General features: G+C 53.0%; 2 protein-coding genes across 2 annotated transcripts in view; both read left to right on the top strand.

The window, feature by feature from the left end:
- Nucleotides 1–3,434: 3,434 nt before the first annotated feature.
- VOLCADRAFT_74837 (uncharacterized protein) lies at nucleotides 3,435–6,135 on the top strand. The gene is made up of 4 exons (XM_002950990.1): nucleotides 3,435–3,596; nucleotides 4,553–4,916; nucleotides 5,258–5,359; nucleotides 5,925–6,135. Exons 1-4 carry the CDS (start codon nucleotides 3,580–3,582, stop codon nucleotides 6,066–6,068), a joined length of 627 nt encoding a protein of 208 aa, XP_002951036.1. The 5' UTR covers nucleotides 3,435–3,579; the 3' UTR covers nucleotides 6,069–6,135.
- Nucleotides 6,136–11,994: 5,859 nt separating this feature from the next.
- Nucleotides 11,995–21,334, top strand: part of VOLCADRAFT_91422 (uncharacterized protein) — a gene marked incomplete at both ends in the record, with an annotated part of 11,702 nt that continues 2,362 nt past the window's right edge. Inside the window, 15 exons of the mRNA XM_002950989.1 lie at nucleotides 11,995–12,051; nucleotides 12,305–12,696; nucleotides 12,941–13,130; nucleotides 13,380–13,503; nucleotides 13,732–13,897; nucleotides 14,517–14,602; nucleotides 14,707–14,714; nucleotides 15,391–15,579; nucleotides 16,242–16,393; nucleotides 16,786–17,005; nucleotides 17,364–17,573; nucleotides 17,950–18,099; nucleotides 19,232–19,397; nucleotides 20,320–20,459; nucleotides 20,794–21,328. Of these exons, the coding sequence (XP_002951035.1) occupies nucleotides 11,995–12,051; nucleotides 12,305–12,696; nucleotides 12,941–13,130; nucleotides 13,380–13,503; nucleotides 13,732–13,897; nucleotides 14,517–14,602; nucleotides 14,707–14,714; nucleotides 15,391–15,579; nucleotides 16,242–16,393; nucleotides 16,786–17,005; nucleotides 17,364–17,573; nucleotides 17,950–18,099; nucleotides 19,232–19,397; nucleotides 20,320–20,459; nucleotides 20,794–21,328 (2,785 nt within the window). The remainder of the gene's footprint in view (nucleotides 12,052–12,304; nucleotides 12,697–12,940; nucleotides 13,131–13,379; nucleotides 13,504–13,731; nucleotides 13,898–14,516; nucleotides 14,603–14,706; nucleotides 14,715–15,390; nucleotides 15,580–16,241; nucleotides 16,394–16,785; nucleotides 17,006–17,363; nucleotides 17,574–17,949; nucleotides 18,100–19,231; nucleotides 19,398–20,319; nucleotides 20,460–20,793; nucleotides 21,329–21,334) is intronic.

Below are 21,334 nucleotides of genomic sequence, written 5' to 3'. Positions count from 1 at the left end.
GGGACTGGAAGATGAGGATTCTCGCACGGCAGTGGAAGACGACTTCGCCGATGACGACGAAGAGGAGCTTGATTTTGGATCATTGGAATCAATTCCAAGCAGCGCGTCTAGTCCCTCCAGTGTGCGCTTTAAACGTTGGTCGGAGGTATCTTGCTCCGTGCTTGCGCGAACCAGCAACGCGCATCGTCTCCCGCCAGGAATATGGGATAGAGGACGCGTTCTATGGCATTGCCCTCGAGGAAAGGGCATGTGCCGGCCAACTAGGCAAGACGCTCGCATATTGTGTGGGCACCAAAAACTTCAGTCTTAATCGTGTGATCTTACAACGCTGTCGATAGATTTCATATAACGAAACCTGATAGCGTAAGTCTAAATGGAAGGGATACGCCACTACTGCAGATGGAAGCCTCGTCTCTATTTTCCGACAACGCAGTGGTACAAATATTGTACTGTCTTCTTTACAATGTATACAGCGCACCGTATTGCAAACTTTCACTGCTAGCTATCATGGGATTTATATGATTGCGGAATGTTCCAAGCGTTGTTATGATAAATATCCATTATGCATATCTTTATGGTGCAATTTCGATAAGGCTACGGTTCACCAGAGCATACAAAGCTTTCAACAAATAGTTCATATGTTCATTGCATAAACTCGCGTCGGCGTTTGCCGAAACACCACACTGCGGGACTGTGATTTACATTGAAGCGTTCTAGACGCTTGTCCCTCAGGGCGCTGGTTATCCATCTTGCGCGTATGTAATATCAAGACGTTAGCTGGCAAGCTGACAGAGGCTAAACCTTCCGCGCCAGTAGCGGCCAGTACCATGGACTCGGATGTGGACTCATTCATCGGCGGGCGCAAGCCGGCACGCGCACCATAGAAAAAGAAGTCAGGGCTAACATCCCTGTGAATGAATCTGGGATCCATTTTCTGGAGCTTGTGGTACCACATAACCATCATGTACCCCTCTACAATACTGACAGTCAGACAGAAAGTTGCAATGGAGCAATCCGAAGAGGGCTGCTCGTTTGTTGCACCCAGCACTGAAGCTCTTACGTCTCCCCTGACGTTTTTCTTGGCAGCTCTACAATATGATACAAGTCACCAACCATTTCCTAAAGAACTTAACATGATTACCTCGCGAAAGCACATGTGTGCGAAACACGCACGTCTTCCCCGTTGTAACACCTGTACTCAGGAGGCAGACTATCTGCCGGAGCTCTCGCGCCTGTCCTCTCGCGTTCATGCCATCCTGCGCGTAGCGACCCATGGGTCATGGTGCCTGCACAACGTATGGCCCTATCCTATCCAAAACACTTGCCTGAAAAGGCATTCCGCCCGCAGTAGGGTACGTTTGGCGCTCGTCAGGGCTCTGCACACGCGCCGTTCGGGCCTGCTTGTTATCTACTACGTTTGGGTCCGATCTTGTATCATGAGACAAACCAGCCAGACCGAGCAGACGGCAGGCCTGTCTAGGATCAAATACAAGTATTAACTGATGATACGCGCCGCTAATGGTGCTGTCATTGTTCCCTCCTCTCAGCAGCACTCATATTCAAACCCAATATGTGATCAGTCTGCATCCAGTGCGCCGCTGATAGCAGAGGCTCCAATGGTGGACGAGCAGCTCTGAGAAGGAGCGCACGAGGGGATGCTATCGTGGGAGAAGCCGAGGGGGCAGTAAGGTCTGTAGGGGACTAGCAGTGAGCTGACCACAGGCATCTTTTTTAGCAGCAGCATTAACACATGTAATACACCAAAACGGTCTGGAAATTTGTCTGGTCCAGATCTGACAATCCAAATGTGTGCAAATGGCTCCGAAGCCTCCTACTCACCACCAACAACAGCATCAGACGTAGGTTCAAGCTCTGTTGTGTCGTCGTGGTTGGCGTGATTGGTACCAGGGATTTATATGTTGTACCTTTTTTCCGTGTTGTACTGGCGGTGCCGGCCGATGACATATGTCCCCCATATGTTGCTGCCGAGAGAAGCCGTACGTTTAGGCCTGCATCATGTGTGCAGCTCTACGTGCAACACGACGCATGCGAGGATGTGCTTCAAATTTGGGATGTGTCTAGCGCGGGGGCGTGCCATCTGGGTTATACGTGTGGTTGTGTCACGGTGGCAATGATCACTGATTTAAGTGTGGCCTCCAGGCTTGAGTGCTATTCAGAGTACCTTGAGGTGTGCTGCTGTAGCTGGTGGCGAAGGATTGCATCCTGTTGCGGCGCAAACGTCCAACATGCTGTACTGCAATGCTTTGTAGGCGGCAAATATCTTTTTTTCAGTTAATCACAGGTTCTCAACAATGGAAAGCACGACTGGAGACTGCCTATTTGGGCTGGAGGCTGCCTATTTGGGCTGGAGCCTGCCTATTTTGGGCTGGTGTATGCCGTACAAATGTCTTTAAAACAAATCCAAGCACCGCAACTTTCCTGTAATCATTTGCCCGCAACCCAGACGTAATAGTATACACAGTAAAGGAGCCCTTCGCCTTGCAGACTACGAGGCCTGGAACTATTAGGGTGCAATCGCGGAACTTGGCTCACAGATTAGGTTGTGCCTTTTGCAATGTACAGCAAACAACAGGAACTACGATTTGTATCGATAGTTTTCCCAGCAGTGAGCTAAGTTGGCGTTCTGCAACGCACTACTTTTCTTCCTCAAGGCAGCTCTGTAGGGCTATTATGCAGGACATACACTCATAAATCCGTTTGGCGTATATTTGCTGAGGACTTACATATTCCAGTCGCCGATTCAACGGGTGCTGCTGCTGCAGCAGTGCGCGGTTAGACCTGAGGATGGGGCCATGGGACAAAATCGTGGAGAATATATCGTCGAACCTCGCTTTTTTTCCACCTCAGCCGTCCACATATGAACTCCGCGAGCACCAGGATGGCACTAGAGAACTGTACATACAACCTGTTGCTCCGTAAGTATACCCATGCTGTTTTATGCCTTATTATGCTCATTCCAGTTAAGTAGATATCAGGCATCTATGGGTGCCTGACAAGGAACTCTTGAGCAAATGGCGCGCGGCGGTCACAAATGTCTGCCCTGCTAACAAGGCATGTGCTTCGTTGGCTACGAAAATGCATCGCAGATAGGTGGCAATGCCTTATGCCTGAGCTTCAAACCTCCATAATCTTAAAAACGCTGCTTTATGCTCACGTTCCTAAGGATAATAACCTGTCTCCCGACCACCGGGCCCCTTTACCATCGTCTTCTTCTTTCCCCGCGCTTTTCTGCGTATTATGAAAACCCCGTTGATCCTGTTGCCTAGCCCCTCCGGCCACCCGTCTCCACCAGCTCCCTTTCTCCTTTCTCATCCTCCTCTCCTCCATCCCCTTTTCCCAAACCTTCTCATATCTCCCCCCAGCGATGTGCCCAAAGTGGTTTCCTGCAAAGTTCGCAAAATACCCGTACCCGAACGAAAACGCGGCGGCGGGGGCACCGAAATCGTCACCGCTTTTTTCCGCTATGGCGAGAGCAGCGCCAGGACGACAGGCAGCAGCCAACAGCATCAGAGGCCAACCATCCTATACAGCCATGGCAACGCGGTGGACCTCGGGCACATGCTACCAGTGTACAGGTATATACATACATGTTTTTACATGCAGGAGCGTGCCACGGGCATAGGGGCTCAGCAGGATTTTGGTTCACTAGATTCCGGGGAAGGTAGAGAGTCGATAGGAGGGACGCATTTTAGCTTAGGGGCTGTTCCGGCTGTTCCGGCTGTTCCTTTCGATCTCTTGCGGATATACTTTCAGATGTATTGATGTATTGGTGATCGGGATTTATTTTCGTTGCATTTGGCATGTACGGGTATGAGAGGTTGCTTTCGGAGCTTGGAATATAATGTTGTTACAGAGTGGTGTGCTAATGGGCCCATTGAACACATTTTCATTTCTACGATATTGGAGTATATGGTTGGGTAATAATGCCGTTGTGGGGTTTACGGGGTGTCGAGCGCTCCGCACCTGAGATGCGGACTTGGACATGGCAGATTGACAGAATTGATGGCCCTTCCTGGGGGCCCTTCCTGGGGGAATTGATGGCCCTTCCTGACAGAATTGATGACCCTTCCTGGGGGATGAGGGTTTCGATCCAGATCTCGATCCAGATCTTGGTCTCGGGTGGAACGGGGGATCTCGTGGGGCTCAAGTGGGCGCCTGGAAGTGGCGGTGGGGTGATGCCTATGTATGCGTATGTATGTATGTGTGTGTACATATGTTTTCGTACAGGTGGGGTATGTTGTGCAGGGCCTTCATCACCCCGGTGACTTTGGACGTCTTGGTACTCTTTTGAATGGTTGGCTTCCTGCATCGCCACCATCATCATTGCCATTATCAACACTGTCATTGTCATCAACTTCATTACCGTCAACATCATTTTCATAAACAGCATTATCATTATTATCATCATCAGCAGCACCATAGGGCTCCTCCACCCGCCACTGGCAAGGACGCTGCACGCTCTCGCCGACCGACCACAATCATGATCATTAAGTTGCCGCCATTGGTACGAATATGCACCGTTGCCGTACAGGGACCTTTCACGCGTCCTGCGAGTCAATGTCATGGGGTACGACTACAGCGGGTACGGCTGCAGTACGGGTAAACCAACTGTAAACAACACGCTGGCCGACATCACGGCGGTGCTGGACTTCCTAAACACAGAGTACAAAATCCCTCCGAACCATGTCGTACTGTACGGCCAAAGCGTAGGCAGCGGGCCGTCGTGCTACCTGGCTTCGGAGCAGCCCAACCTGGCGGGTGTCGTACTTCATTCCCCGTTGCTGAGCGGGATTCGTGTCTTAAAACCCAATGTACGGTGGTGGCCAGCATGGGCGGATGTATACCCCAACCACACACTGGCACATCGGATCAAGGCGCTGGTGCTGGTCATGCATGTGAGTCCGTGCGAGCGTGTGTGTATGTGTGCTTGTCCGTGCGAGCGTGTATGTGTGTGTGTGTGTTTAGAGAGAGCGGCAGGGGCGAGGCGGGGTGGGGCCCCCCCCGGGTATTAGGATGCCGGGAAGGAACCGGGGAGGGCGGGGGGGGAATTGGGTTGGGAGGGAACATGATGACACTCCCCGCCTGACGCGTGTCCTCGCCCCGGCCCGCTCATCCACTCCTCACGCACCCGCCCCACCTCAACCCACCCCTCAACCCACCCCTCTCGCCAGCCCTCACCCCACCCCACCTCACCTCCCACCTCCCACCCCACCCCACCTCCCACCTCACCTCGTAGGGTACCGAGGACGAGGTGATCCACATCAACTGTGGGAAGCGCCTGTGGGACCTGTGTCCCAGAAAGCACCAGCCGCTATGGGCGAGGGGCTTCGGCCACCAGGTAATGATGCGCTGCGCTGCGCAACGGGGCGGTGGCGCTGGTGATGTAGGCGGGCGGGTGGGCCAGTGTAGGCCGGTATGGGCCGGTATACGGTTTTTCCCGACCCTGGAGCCATGGGCACATAATGACCTCCGGAAAAGGGAAATCAAGGCCCGGCCCATCGTCCGCAAATGTACAGCTCTGTGTGGGTGGGTGGGGCGCCGCAGGGACTTGGGAGTCCCCGTTCAGTGCAAGGGGTGGAAGTACGGCGTGTATGCACTTGCCACTTGGGTTACGGACGGGCGATCGGATTGAAGTCCCCGGGGCCAGTGGCAAAGGGGAAAATGGAGTGGACAGACAGACAGACAGACGGATGGACAGAAAGACAGACAATTAGAAATACAGAAAGACAGACAGACACACGTTCGCCTGTCCTAGACACGTACACACATGTCCACGTGGCTCTTCCTATGGAGTATGTCGTACATGTCATCTGCCGGATAGATAGGGAGGTGTGTAAGGAGTGCCCACTTGAGTTTGGTCCTCCCCCGTCCTCCTGGGCCCCTCCTGTCTTTCTTAATTTCAGGACTTGGAGCAATGCTCGGAGTACGAGCCCACCCTCAGAGCCTTCCTGGCTGAGGTGACAAAGACAATCCAGCAGCAGCACCAGCAACAAAATCAGCAGCAGCAGCAGCAGCCGCAGGCGCTCGCACCGGCACAGCGGCAGTAGCAGTAGCAGACGCAGCCGCAGGCCCCAGCGCGACACATCATTAGCTCCGGCATGGGAAGGTGCAGGGAAAAGGAAAAGGAAAGGGGAAGGTGCAGGGAAAAGGAAAAGGAAAAGGAAAGGGGAAGGTGCAGCAGTGTCGCGGGATGTAGCGTAGGTATGTGCAGGGGAAATGGAGGGGAAGGGACACATGGACAGCAGCATACACCTAGGCTGTAGTAGCGGTTCAGGTGGCCGTACTCCATCTCGAGGTGGCAGCACCAGGTGTTCTAAGGATCTGGAGAGGTCTCTACGTACGCACGTATGTATGTACGTATGTGCATACGTATGTATGTGTGTGTTTTGGATGGAAAGTGATCACCAGGACTGCGTGAGAGGAGCTTTTAGCGGAATGCGGTTGCATCGGGTGCTGCGTGTGATTGTGAATGTGTGTGTGTGTAGGTGCGTGTGATTGTGAATGTGTGTGTGTGTGTGTAGGTGCGTGTGATTGTGAATGTGTGTGTGTGTAGGTGCGTGTGTGTGTGTGTGTGTGTGTAGGTGCGTGTGTGTGTGTGTAGGTGCGTGTGTGTGTGTGTGTAGGTGCGTGTGTGTGTGTGTGTAGGTGCGTGTGTGTGTGTGTGTGTGTCTCTGTGTGTATGTCTGTGTGTGTGCGTGTGTGTGTGTGTGTGTAGGTGCGTGTGTGTGTGTGTGTGTGTAGGTGCGTGTGTGTGTGTGTGTGTGTGTGTAGGTGCGTGTGTGTGTGTGTGTGTGTCTCTGTGTGTATGTCTCTGTGTGTGTGTGTGTGCGTGTGTGTGTGTGTGTGTGTGTGTGTGTCGTGGGAGGCTAAAGGATCATCCGAGCAGCAGGTGGTGGCTCTGACCAGGGGCAGTCGGGGGAGCGCTCCGCCTTGGGTGTGTGTGCCTGCATCATCGTTCAGCAGCACGTCATGGTACGTAAGGTGGTATAGCTCTGAGCTGTGCACCTTGTCAGGGCCTTCCGCAGGGGGCTTTGGGCGTGTGTGTTTTGCCGTCGTCGTACCACGACGCTTTCGTCATCCTCCTCTCTTTCTTCCGCCTCCAAACGGAGCTACGTGAGGGGCGTTTCGGAGAGGTGTCGAGACAAGGAACGTGGTGTCGAGAAGGTGTTTTGGCGAGCGTCGGGGGGTTGCATTCACATAGGGGTCACATAGCCACAGCAGTTGCTGCTGCAGCAACGGTAGCGGTAGCAGAGGCGTTGGCGATGGGGCAAGAATATTACATCAGGGGCAGGGGTGGGGCGGCGGAGGCTGCTGTGCAGTGGGGCAGTAGCAGCAGCTGCTGCGGCAGGGGCAAGGGCAGGGTTGGTGGGGGCTGCAGCAGCAACAGCAGTAAGTAGCTGCGGAGAGCGCAACAGAGGCTGCTGCTGCTGCTGCGGCTGTGGCGTATCGGAGGTGGTGGACCAGTAGACGTCTTAGCCAAAGAGAGCTCGAATGGGGGAGAGATCTCTTCGCATGTTGCATCGGACAAGCAGCAGTAGCAGCAGCAGCAGCGGGAGAGACGTGGCGGCACCAGTAGTCATATAAACGAATGCGACAAGAATGCGACGCGATGCAGGATTTGGCCTCTACGGCTCCTTGGCTCCGCCCTCGAAAGGTACTGAAACCGCGCCGAAACCGCACGGAAAGGAAAAAAAGCAGCAGCAATAACAGATTCGAGCGCCTCCGTGATAACAGCCGAACGGCGGATTCCACTGCGGTGTTGCTGGTGGTGGTAGATGTGCTGGCGCATGAATGTTGGCTTCATGACGATAGGTTGGTTCCATGGGTTCCATTTCTCGTACGAACGTACGGCGAAGGATGGACATGGAATCCTAAGTCATCTCAAGTGCAGCCCTAAGTGAGTCGAGTGCCTCTTTCTAGCCCTGGGGTTTACAATAAAGAAGGGGCGAGAGAGATTGAGAGAAAGGGAGAGAGGGAAAGATGAGGGTTCAAATGGCTCGCGCCAGCGCCAACAACTAGCAGTTTGGAATGATTGGGGTGATTGCAGTTTGGTTTTCGGGGGGAGTGCGTGGAAAAAGCGGGTGGTTTATCGCCAATGTAAGGAGTGAAGGGGGGAGGAATGGGGGATGGTGGAAGCCCAACGTGTCTCGTGATTTGTACACGGCATTTTCAAGCGGGGTACGACGTTTCCCAAAGGCTGCAATGTCTTGTGCTTCCATGAGCAGTCGTGTTGCCAAATAAAACTACAAAACGAAAAAAATGGTTAGGCGTGATATGTCTATATGAATGTGAGATTATGTGTGTTCAGGCGAGATGGAAAATGCGGACAAAAGTTTTTTTTTCAGAATTCTGCATGACCGTGGTTGTAACTTGAGGTAGTGAGGTCAAGCTAAATCATGTTTGGTGTGTGCCTAAATAAGCCAGGCCCTACAATAAGTGAGTGCCAGAAACAAGGCGATGGATGGTACCGTGGTTCAGAATCCCTTTCTGACTTGGGCTTGGGGCATACTGGTTTTGCCGAGAAGAGAGAGATGCACCAAATGTACGGCGCAGGCAGGCGTGGGCTGTAGTCTAATGATGGGTGCCTCACCAGGGGTGCCTAATTAGGAAATATGGGTACTTTTTCTAATGTTTTGCCTTCTGAAAGCGGGCGGTTAATAACGGAAGGCGGGTCATGCATCCGGCGGGTCAGGTTAATGATTTGACCAATTGATGGTCCTAAAATTTGGCATGTCGCTTGCACAGAGCAACACGATGTTTTCGTGTGTGTGTGGCCTGAGGTGTTGCCTAATTAAGACTCTCCATCATCTTCTTCTTTTCCTCTTCCAATGCCAGCTGCGTTGTGTAACTTTTGAAAAAAATACATACTTCCTTTTCTTAGACAGACACCGCCGCCGCTGCTGCTGTGCGGGCCGATGTAGCTACGTTGAGCTACGCAAGTTGATGATGCCGGAAGAAGGTACACGCATGCACGCGTGTGTACGTATGTATGTGTGGTTGTTACAGTGGGCTCCAGACTCGTGAAGAGAATGTATTACGTATGTATGTATGTATAAATGTATGTATGTATACGTTCAGGTGTATGTGTATGTATGCGCGTATTATGGTATTAGGGTTCAGATATACCCCAGGTACGATATAAGGCCCCCAGAGGGGCACCGCAGTGAAGTGGGAGTTCTCGGGGGTCATTGAGGGGTTTTGTTTTACGTTGTTTGTCCGCGCGTATGTAAGGTTATCTAGGTGCAACAGGCTGGGTGGGGGCGAAAAACATATGTATTCTTTTGTGGGTTCCGCATCTGTGGATGTGCGAATGTGGACGCGCGTGCAAGTAGTGGCTGGATGGCGAACGTAGGCAGATTGAAGTCTAGCAATAAACGTACATACATACGTACATACATACACACGTAGCGCTGTTCGTGTGCTGGATTGACTTCTGTGTGTTTTGGGCGCCGCCGGACTTTCGGCTGTCGGCAGGTTTGAGGTACTGACCAGCGGAGGGCTGTTTTTCCTTTCCGTATTTTATCTTCCCATTACGTCCACCATGGTGCATATCATAACAAAAAGGCCCATATACAGCGCCCGGGGCTTGCAAAGGCCTGCTGTTGTGGTGAAGGCAACAATCTGCTACCCTTACATGTCGTAAGACTGGGCGGGGGGGCGACGACACGGTTCGCGGAATAGCGACCCACGGGTCTGCCTAACAACCTCTTACCCATACAGCCTGCAGCAGTAACGGCAGCACACAATATGCGGTCAGCAGCAGCAGCACAGAATTAGTTCGGAAGGTCAACAAGGGCTGTATTTAAACATAGCGGCCAGCACTTGCGCATTTCACAGAAGCGTTGAAGAAATCGCTGCAGCATCTGGTCCCTGATCTGGCTGGATCTGATAGCGGCAGGCCATCGATAAGGGGCCTTCACCTATATACGATGGCAGCAAGCAGTATATAATTTTGCCCAGTGGTAGAGGGCTCGTGATCTTGATAAGAATGGTAACACTCACACCCTGATAAACGACGGCAAACGACGGCGATGATGAGTCAGTATGATCAAATGCGAAGAAAGGAGAAGGTGTAGAGACAGGATAGCGTTTGCTCACATCACCATCAAGCAAGGAATGTATCTTAATTTTGTCCAATCATCTCTAAAGATATAATGCCGCTTGAGCGTGCTCTTAGCGGGCCGTAATTTTCCGATGGGCATTTGATGGCTTTGCGGAATTGCAAATTCCCTTCCAGCGCTTTCGTGCCTACTTGTTATCATAAGTCTGCGCTAAAACCGTATTTCAGTTCATTTTTGCTTGTGCAAAGTAAAGCCTAGTAAACCCCTTTGCATGTTCAAATCTTGTAACTGTGCTTACCGAGGGCCTTCCGTCAGTTCCGCTTATCGCTCCTGTAAACATATTAGTGTGAAAATCATCTTAACAGAACTTCCAGAAATCATTACGTAAAGATAGCTCATAGTACAAATAAGTAACAGCAGTTAAATGCCTCTTGACCTGAAGTCTTTGGGAGTCGCAGCGGGGATTGATGCCGCGGTGGCAGCCATCTGCTTAACAGCCTTTACGGTGCTGCGGAGCGCTACAAAATATACAAGACGGTTTTACGAGCCACGCAGGTACTGACGTAGACGTTTGACGTTTTTGTGTTACAAGCTTTCGAGCTTGTACGGTCCAAACGAGCCAACGTAGGTGTGTCCTTGGGTCGTCGTTGAATCGTTGGTTCGTTGCCGCGCAACACAAACGCGCCACGTCGTCCTTTGTGTTCGCTGTGCCCATAGGGCCCCCTCGCTGTGCCTCTCCTCCTTATATTTGAGCCGTTTGAGCTCATGTCTGAGATTTTCTCTTCCTGGCACTTTACCTTCCATCCTATTCCGCAGCCCGTTAATTGTTTAGCGTTTGGCGTTTGACAGTTAGCAGTTGACCCGTGTTTCGCCCCTTGCTGCATACGATTCATAAAACCCCGGTGTCCCCCCGGAGTCAAATATGTTTGTTTATTTTGCTCCGTACTTCCCTGCGTCGCAAATCCGCTACTAGGGGTACTAAACTGTTTTATTAATCCCAAAGGTAATTTTTTTAATTTTTCAAAGTTTTTATCTTCTATTCGAAAGATTGTTTATTCAAGTGATTTTTTCCTTTTTTATTCACAATGTTGTTTTTTCCGGACCCAAACCCTTCAGGTACTCTTCCGAGATCCGCCCTCCTTCGCGCCCGCCCCGGTTGCGGTGGTGGTGTTGGGCTGGGCAGCTGGCGAGGGTGCGCCGCGAGAGGCTGTTGGCCCTGGCGGGAACGGATGGCGTGCAGCACCTGAACCTGCTGAAGTTAGGTACGTGTGATGTGAGTTTGTCCAATAATGCGTTTGTCATTAGGGTCCTCCTCACTTTTTTCAAAAATTCCTAAGGGCGTTAGAAGCTCCGAAATAAACATGCTTTTTAATGCTTTTTTTAACCAATGGATCGTAACCATAACTTTTATCCATTCCAAAAAAAGGATTTAGGAGGATTTATTTTGCGCAAGAATGGGTTAGTGGGTACGTTGGATGGCGACGGCGGCGGTATATGTATAATAGCGTCCAGGGGCGTCCGTCAGGTTTTAATAGACGGGCCCCCGCACTCGTGCGTTCAATTAGTAACTTATAAATCTTGTATTAAGGCGGAAAACGAAACGTAATGCCCGCGTTCATTAAGGCACACATAGTCCGATGGCGGTTATATGGCGGTAGTTGTGGTAGTTAAGGTAGTTGGGTTGCATGCGTATCGGGGGGGGGGGAGAACGGGAGAGACAAACACGCGTTTGTTCCCAGGCTCACCAGCCGGGGTGGCTTGGATCGTACACATCATCACCGAGCTGGATTCTAGGGTTTTACTATTTGATTGAGCAATCAGCAATCTGTCAAATTTCAAAACTGGGCAAAGTCGCGAACTGGCGATTAACGAACTTCCAAAACAAGCGTGTACGGCATATGCAGGTCTCCACATGTTTCTGCTGCTCTCTGTCTGGTGCCTGGGGGTGGTTCTCCCAGTCAACATGTCGGTACGTACGGCAAAACTGCCATGTCGTACTTGTCGTACATGATGTAATATTGGCTGTTGCAGCTATTGTAGCAAAACATGGTGTGCAGTCAAGAGGACAAGAATTTTAAAAAATTTATTTCGCCTTCGCCTTCAACTTCTGACGTCGTATGATGATATATGATGATGGTACGGCAGATGGTACAGCAAATAAAACAAAGCAGGTGACGTCACGCCACGTAAACATCACGTCATGTCGTGTTGGCGTCATGCAGGGCAAAGAGGTATCTCGCCTGCTGAAGGGTCACGTCCCCGCCGCCGCCGACACCACCAACACCACCAACACCACCGCCACCGCCGCGGCCGCAGCCGCAAGCACCCAAGCCGCCGCCGCCACCGCCGCCGCCCAAGCCGCGAGGGACATCGCCGTAGCTAGCGTCCTGGACAGCTTTACTACAACCCCAAAGCCCAAGACCGGGCAAACTTGGCCCTCTTCTTCCCCACCCTCCTCCCCCTCAACACCCTCCCCATCCTCTTCCTCTTCATCTTCGTTGTCATCATCATTACCATCATCATCATCATCGTCGTCGTCGTCGGCGGCGGCGGCGGCGGCGGAGTCTCCCCTAGGGGTTGCTTCGCTTCCTGGCACGCCCGGATCCGGATCCCGGTAGGTGTGTGCGTATGTATGTCTATGTGTGTGTATGTGTGTATGTACGTGTGTGTGGCCCCGGGGGCGCGGGGGATTTGTTTCGGGGGGGGGGTTGAGGGGGGAATCCGTTATCCATTATTCGTTATTAGTTGTGGCCTCCGTTATCCGTTCTCCATAGTCGTTAGTCCGTTATCCATTAAACCTCCAATACGTCATAACAATGTTGGCTTCATTGCGTTGCGCCCCACCCGAACTTTTACAGGTACGTGCTCAGCGACCTCGACCTCCTCAGCCTTGCCAACATAAGTCCGGGAAGTCGCCTGATGTGGGTTCACCTCGCCTCCGTGTACGTGGTGACCGCCGTGACGCTGATGGTGGGTGCAAATGTCACGTCGTTCAAGGTTGCGCACGCAGGTTGTGATGAGGTGCAATGGATGGGTGTTGTGTCGATGGTGGGTGCAACAACGAAAGTGAAAACCACCTCAATAGTAAAGATCCCAGAACGTGCATGTTTCCATATGAATGTTTCCAGATGGGGTCGAATGCATATTCTTTCGATCGGAAGGAGTGAATTTTAAAGTTTACGATCCGTGCTTCTTCTGTCTTCAAGGAGAAGAGGAGGTTTCTTGCAAACAAGACAACCGCAAAACCGTCAAAAAGCTAAAATTATTAAACCCTAAAACCCAAACATTGCCATGCAGGTGCTCTGGCGACAGAGTCGGGAGGCTGTAGCTTTACGGGTGCTGTACGTCACACATTCAGCCCCGGGGGACAGCTCCCACACTGTGCTGCTGCGAGACATACCGGGTAGCTGGGGGTTCGGGGGTAAACAGCCCTGGGACAGCGGGCTTGTTTTAGGTTTTATTTCTTGTTTTTTTAATTTGTTTTTTTTGGGGGTTTTTATTGTCTTTTTGGGTTTTTTTCTTTGTTTTTTGGGGGTTTTTTGGGGGTTCTGTGGGGCCTTCTACAGATGCAATCCGACGATGTGCGCCCCCAATACACCGTGCCCCAACAACCAGCTACACACACCTGTGCCTGTGTGTTATCTACCAGGACTTGAGTACGGCACCTTTCAACATTCTGTACGGCATTGGCTGGCCAGCTCCGTATTGGTTCGCTTCCTGCCGCGGCGGCTACGGAGGGTTTTGGGTGCAGCCGCACTGCGGCTTGTTAGGAGCTCGCAAAACAGCATCACAGCGGCCAGTAATTTGGCCACCAGGTGGGCTGTTTTAGATGTAAAGAAGAAGAAGAACAAGAAGGTGAAAACAAAGGGGATGGGAACAAAGAAGATGGGAACTAAAGGGAATGGCTTCCCCCCTTCTTGTTAAGATGAAGCCGAAGGGGGAACCTTTGGCATCCCCTAAAGGGGAACTAAAAGGGGGGGGGTTGAAATACTAAAACCCGCAGGTTACCTACGGCCAAGGCGTGGATGGTAAGATTGGTTTTAAACTTTCGAATATTAAAAACCCAAATTAATGTGAGCTGCTAACGGCGTGTGAGGATGTAGGGTAACTTAACTTTTAAAGTTATGTGATTTGCCGTACCATTAGGTACCTGGATCGCCTCGATGCCGTACTTTCGACACCTCCTGCCGTACAGCATCCGAAAAAGGAAAAGATTGCAGCGCCTGGAGTTGGTGGCGTTAGCGGCGATGGTGTTGGCAGAAGCAGCGGTGAAAGCGGCTGCAGCGGTGACGGCGGCGGCAGCGGCGGTGGCGGTAACGGCGGCGGCGGTGGCGGCGGCGGCGGCGGCGGGTCCACAGAAGCCCCATCCCGACTAAGGGACCGTCGAACTGCTGCTGCCATAGTTACTAATGCCGCCGCCGCCGCCACTGCCAGCGGCGGCGGCGGTGGCGGCGGTGACGGCGTCAGCGTGGCGGAGCCAGGGGACGATGATGGCGGCGGTACGGCGTACGACCGTGGTGGTAAGAGCGCTCGTCCAACGACCGTCCATCACAGGTCCCGACCCTCCCCTTCAGCATCACCGTTGCTGCTGCCACAACTGCCACAACCGCCTCAACCGCTACAGCCCCTCCGGTCAATGCAACAGCTACAACCTGGAGCATCAACCTCGCCTTGGCTTTCTCCTCCACCGTCGCCGCCGCCGTCGCCGTCGCCGCCGCCGTCGCCGTCGCCGTCACCCACGCCGGCTGCCCAGACTGCTGCCGAGTCGCCCACGGCGGATTTCCGTCGACCTCTTCTATTGCCGCAACAACGCCGCCGCTGTAGCAGCAGCAAGAACAATAACGGCAGTAGCCGAGAAGCTGTCATCGTACCTACCAGACAACGTAGTGTACGACAACAGCACCTGGAGCAGCAGCAGCAGCAGCAACAACAGCAGGAGGCCCGCTGGGAGCTATCAGCGGCCCCGGGGTGGGCTCCCGGACGGGGCGTGCCTATCAGCGGGTGGTGCCGCGCTGGGAGGATGTTGCAAACCCTGGATGTGCCGGTGAGGGGGGTTGGGGGGGTGAGGGGGGGGTAGAGGGATGAGGGGGGTTGGGGGGGAATGTGGAAAAAATCTCTGGATTCTGCCATTTTCAGAGTTCTGTCAATTGTAGTCACCATTTTTGTTTTAAGGGTGGTGCATCAACGCTAGGATGATTTGTATCTTGTTACAGTTGACTTCGTTGACCATCGCGATTTGGAATTAGATTTCCAAAATGACGGAAAATGATGAATGATTAGGAGTACATGTGAATGATGGTGATCACAGGCCTTCATTGTAAAGGAGATGGCGGAGGTCTTCCCGCCTTGTCGGCTGGTGGCGCTCCATGTCGTACGGGACGAGCGCAGCCTGGCGGGTCTCGTACAGCAGTACAGTACGACAAAACGGTCTCTGGAGGATCTGATTGATTTTTACGCAGCACGCCTCGCAGCGGGACGGCGTGTGCGCAGGCGTCAGGTTGGTTAAGTCGGTTGGGCGGGTATTTGGACGGGTGGGTTGGTTAGTTGGAGGTCATCCTGTATGATGTGTGAAACAGGGGGGTGTATCTTCGCCCGTGGCAGCTACCCGGCGAAACCCTGCCTTATCCGGTATTTAGGGGCACCCTCATCCAGTCACCCTAGCCAACTTCTCAGTGGATCGCTCAGGTTCCGCACCCACCACTAGCATCCAACGGAATCTGCCGGATCGACGGCGGCCCAACTCCATTCTTTGTCAGCTCGCAAGTCAACTTTATCCCTCTTTGCCATCTACCACCGGAAGGATCATCAACATTAGTCAGGTCTCAGTACAGGATCTCTCTTAAGACATTGGTAAATGATCCATCATTAGAGTTTAACCTATGAGTAAAACAAGATGTGGAATTTACCGGGTTCGAACCGGTGACCTCACGCATGCAAAGCGCGCGCTCTACCACTGAGCTAAAACCCCTAATGAACATTTACTGCCTCCTAGGTACATAGATCATAAAGTAAGACATGTTGCTATTTGACACCTCCGGTTGTAACTCCGGGACTAATCATTAGGGTAACCTGGGGTTTGGGGAACTTCCTAAGAAACTTTCTCCCCCTTTCCAACTCCCTCCTCATCAACTCCCCACACCCACCTGCGAGGGGGGACAGGTGCGGGTACTAGGACCTCTGCTCGGCCAATGGGGAGTGGACCTGTACGGTGTACGACCCATACGTGTGGACGAGCTGCTGCACCTGCGCACACGTCTAGAGGTTCTGTACGAGCAGTTACGGGCTGGGCTGGCAAAGGTGGACGAGCTGCCGTATGTTCCAACGGCCTTCCTGACCTTCGGGTACTTTGGCCTTTACAGTTGTACACACATGCCTCCTGCATGTGTGTATTTTCGCGTTTTCGCAAACGGCAAAAAAAACGTGACTCCCTAAATAGAATAATTAATGATAACCTCTCCCTCCCACAATTTCCCCTAAGTTCCCCTAAGTCCGGCAGATGATTTCCCGAGTTTCGGTGTACGGCAGGGGAAAGGAAATTGGGGCACAGCAGCAGATGGACATGCAATAATATAACAGTGGTGACTTTGCAAACCCCTAACTGCCATCAACCCATGTCGTGCGTGTACGACGTTATCGTGCATTGCATTCTACTTGCCTTACTTGTGGCTGGCTGTCGTACATGTTTCGTTTTGTGCACTCGTAGTCGGCGCTGGGACGCCGCTGTGGTGTCTACTGCACTTCATGACCGAGACGAGGCCTTATGGCGGCCAACACCCGCCCCCCACCCTGGAGAGCTGCTGTGGGGCAACCTGAGATTGCGGCTGTGGCAGATCAGCTGGCGTACTGCAGTCGCGCGTACGGCATTCATGGCTCTGCTGTTGTCGTACACGGTGCCTGTGTCAGCGTTGCAGGGGCTGATGCAGGTAAGGAAGGCATGTCGGATGTATGTATGTCGTTACAGGGTGGTATAGCTTCACCAGCGGCCCCGTTTCCCTTGGAGGCAGTTCCCTGCTCTCCCCTGCGAGAGGGGCACCCTAATCCATTCACCACATCCGATTTCAGAATGTATCTGTACGTATGTATGTCAGGAACTGTGTTTTATGTATTTGCATCTTCATTACCCTTCTCTTGAACCTCTCGGAAACATTTAGCTCTGTTGTTTGTATCTGGGTGGTCTTGGCCGCGTAGGAACCCTAAAACCCCAAAAGCCAGACTCAGTTTTCACTAACGGTCCCCTGTTCCCCCCTTTTCCCGGAAACTGGGGCCGCCTCCGTTTGCCAGCTACGGCGCCTGGAGCGGCTACCCGTTGTGAAGGTCATTGTACGGCTGTCCGTCGTACGCAGCTTGCTGTCCGGGCTACTGCCGGGTGCCGTACTGCGGCTCTTCTTAATGCTACTGCCGGCATTGCTGTCACGACTAGTCCGTTGGGCCGGTGCCATCAGCCTCAGTGAGGTGGACTTCCGTACAACCACCTTGGCGTTTGACTTCCAGGTAAGGACCTGCCGTACGAGATTTGAGCTGTAATGCTTTGCCGTACATGAAAGAACCGAAATATCTTTTTACATCGCTAGAAGGGGTCATTGCTCCGGGGTTGTGAGTAATTTTATTTTCTGTGCATTTGTTCGAGTACATTAAGCACTAACATTCCACAGTCGGTTCGACGTTCCCTTTGGTCCATTCGCTTCTACATTGAAACCCACATCCCCCACATCGGCCCCCCTGGACTACCCGTCTATCTTGGGTATCTGCTCCATCCGCCAATGGTTCGTCTTACTCCCCACACACATACAAGTCCCATCACCACATTCCCCGCATCCCCACATCTTCCCCCCAACCCCAACCCCACTCCTTCCCCTCACATCCCCAGGTGGTTGCCGTATTCCTGGCCTCTCTCCTGGCGGGTGCGCTCCTAAACCAGATAACGGAATTCGTTGCCCAACCGGGCCAGGTGCTGACGGTGCTAGGCACCGGAGTGCCGCAGACGGCGTCTTTTTTCATCGCCTACATCCTGTTTAACGTACGTGCGGCTGAGTATGTGTGTTTGTGTGTACGTGCGTTTGTATGTACGACGTGCAGGTCAGAAAATGGGCTGAAAAAGGAAAGCAGGATTAAGTTTTGCACATGACTTTCATCGTGCTGTCTGACCCGGGTGCGAACGGTTGTCAAGGCAGTTAGGGCAGGTAGTGTGTTGTTAGGCCAGTTAGGATCGTTAGAGCAGTTAGGGTCGTTAGAGCAGTTAGGGTTGTTAGGGCAGTTAGGGTTGTTAGGCCAGTTAGGGTCGTTAGGGCAGTTAGGGTTGTTAGGGCGTTGTTAGAGCAGTTGTTAGGGCAGTTAGGGCAGCACTACTTTTTCTGTGCGGCTGCGTGGATATGTGCGGCGGCTGCACGTGCCTGCCTGCCTGCCTGCCTGCCTGCCTGCCTACCTGCCTGCCTGCCTGCCTGCCTGCCTGCCTGCCTGCCTGCCTGCCTGCCTGCCTGCCTGCCTGCCTGCCTGCCTGCCTGCCTGCCTGCCTGCCTGCCTGCCTGCCTGCCTACCTGCCTGCCTGCCTGCCTGCCTGCCTGCCTGCCTGCCTACCTGCCTGCCTGCCTGCCTGCCTGCCTGCCTGCCTGCCTGCCTGCCTACCTGCCTGCCTGCCTGCCTGCCTGCCTGCCTGCCTGCCTGCCTACCTGCCTGCCTGCCTGCCTGCCTGCCTGCTTGCCTGCCTGCCTGCCTGCCTGCCTGCCTACCTGCCTGCCTGCCTCACCTGCCTGCCTGCCTGCCTGCCTGCCTGCCTGCCTGCCTGCCTGCCTGCCTGCCTGCCTGCCTGCCTGCCTGCCTGCCTGCCTGCCTGCCTGCCTGCCTGCCTGCCTGCCTGCCTGCCTGTGTCGTGAATTTGCATGCGAGATGCAAGCAAGCATGCATGTATGTACGTACGTATAATGTCTGTGTATACATCTGTCTGCTCATCTGTGTACGTCTACCGATATTTTTCTCCCCATTTTATTTTGTTTTGTTTTAGTTTTTTCCGCCTCCCCCTTCCCCTGGTCCACCTGAACAGGCGTGCTCGTACACACACACACACATACAGATCTCCCTCCCACCTCGCCACTCACGCTTCCCCTTTCCCTAACTACTCCCAACCTCCAACGGTCCCAACGACAAACCGACAGGGCCTGGTTGTTGGGCCTCTGGGATTTCTGCGGCCGTTCGCTCTGTTGACTTTGGCGCTCCGAAACCGTTTGGTAACAACTCCGAGAGCCCGAGCCCGGTTATGGGAGGCCCCTGAGGCGAGATTCGCCCACAGCGTGCCACATCATAGCCTCATGATACTGCTGGGTGAGGAGGTGGTTACGGTGGTTGGTAGTTGGTTGGTCGGTTGGGGGTTTTGATGTTGGGTATTGGCTTAGATGGGCAGATTGGGAAGCAGTCGTGTCGTCTACCTTTCTAATATTGATACATGATGTGGAGCGGAAAGGGGTATACTGATGTTTGGGAGTAGGTTTTTTGTTTGGGACTGTTTGGACAGTTGGATTGGTTATTTTTGGGGATAGTTGTTAGTTGGGCTGGATTGGTTGGGGGTTGGTTCGTTGGGTACGAGGGTTGTTGCAGTTTGGTGGTTTGCAGTCGGTGGTTGACTTTTGAGCAAATGGCCGAGTGAATGGTAGCTGGCTGGCTAGGGATGGACCGATTTAATTCTCTAACCCCAACTTCACGTCTTTGTTACAAATTTATATACATGCATACATATGCAACACATATACATATACATATACTGATGTACATATACTGATATACATATACTGATATACATATACATATACATATACTGATGTTTGGGAGTAGGTTTTTTGTTTGGGACTGTTTGGACAGTTGGATTGGTTATTTTTGGGGATAGTTGTTAGTTGGGCTGGATTGGTTGGGGGTTGGTTCGTTGGGTACGAGGGTTGTTGCAGTTTGGTGGTTTGCAGTCGGTGGTTGACTTTTGAGCAAATGGCCGAGTGAATGGTAGCTGGCTGGCTAGGGATGGACCGATTTAATTCTCTAACCCCAACTTCACGTCTTTGTTACAAATTTATATACATGCATACATATGCAAATCCTTACATAAAGCAAATGTTTTGCAAAACTATCTTTCCCCCTTTCGTTTCCGCAGCCCGCAGGCTGGGCTGTCCACTCAACTGTCCGTTCAACTACCGAACTAACCTTACCATATCCTGGTCTCTCCTTTCACCCTGTACGGCATATTCGTGTACGACAGGTTTGTCGTACAGCCTGGTAAACCCGCTGATAGCGCCCGCCTGTGTGGTGTATTTTGCGATGGTGGGCCTTATGGAGCGCTACCAGCACTGCTACTGCTGGAGCAGGCCGTACGAAAGCGGCGGGAAAATGTGGAGCCAGGTCAGTACGACATTGTACACCGGTACGGCCGTGCATCAAAATTCGTTTAGTATGTACAGGCATGTGGAATGGTGGAGTGTGAATCCAAAAGGTGGTTGCAATATGTTGAGAAGACATCGAAGGCTTCATGTCCCACTCCACAACAAGCAACCACCTAACTGATCTTTGGCGGTAGTTTAAAAAGACTGAATGTATTAACCGGCTAACGAACTAACTGAAATGGATATGACGTGTAACGAGCCAAGAAACGTTTGGCACATCGAGCCTTGTGGTACGTTTGGTCGTTATGTGTACGGCACGCGTGTGTGGATGACGTGTGTACGGCATGGCGCAGGTGTTTCGACACGTGATGGTGGGTCTATACACGTTTCACGTGGTCATGCTGGCGTTACTAGTCATCAAGAAGTTCCCCTTCGCGCCGCTGGTGCTTCCGGCGCCGCTGGGCGCCGCGGCCTTTCATCGACAGCTCCACTCCTTGTACCGCCGCCCCTGGAGCAACCTCTCCCTTCGCGACGCCGCTGACCTCGACGCTATGGACGAGCAAGAACAGGATCGGCTGTACGGCAGAAATGGCAGCGGCCGTAGCGGTGGCGGTGGCGGTGCCGTACAAGGCGCGACGCGATGGGTTGACGGAGGTCCAGGTAGCACGGATGCGGTGCTAGTGTACGGCGATGACGATGATGACGGCAGAAACTGGGAAGGGGAATGCCTGGCGGCGGCGGCGGCGGCGGCGGCGGCCGGGAGTCGGAGCGGCGGGGCGGCTGAGGAAGCACCGGCGCCATCGGGCTCACATGCTGCGGCTGTACGGCTGCCGCGACAGTGCGGTGCTGCTAAGGACGTTGGCAGTGGTGGAGGCGCCAGCGCCGGCAGTACGG

The sequence above is a fragment of the Volvox carteri genome, assembly GCF_000143455.1.
Source record: "Volvox carteri f. nagariensis unplaced genomic scaffold VOLCAscaffold_21, whole genome shotgun sequence".
NCBI lineage: Eukaryota > Viridiplantae > Chlorophyta > Chlorophyceae > Chlamydomonadales > Volvocaceae > Volvox > Volvox carteri.
The sequence above is the reverse complement of the archived record's forward strand: the minus strand, read 5'-3'. Positions and strand labels throughout refer to the sequence as shown.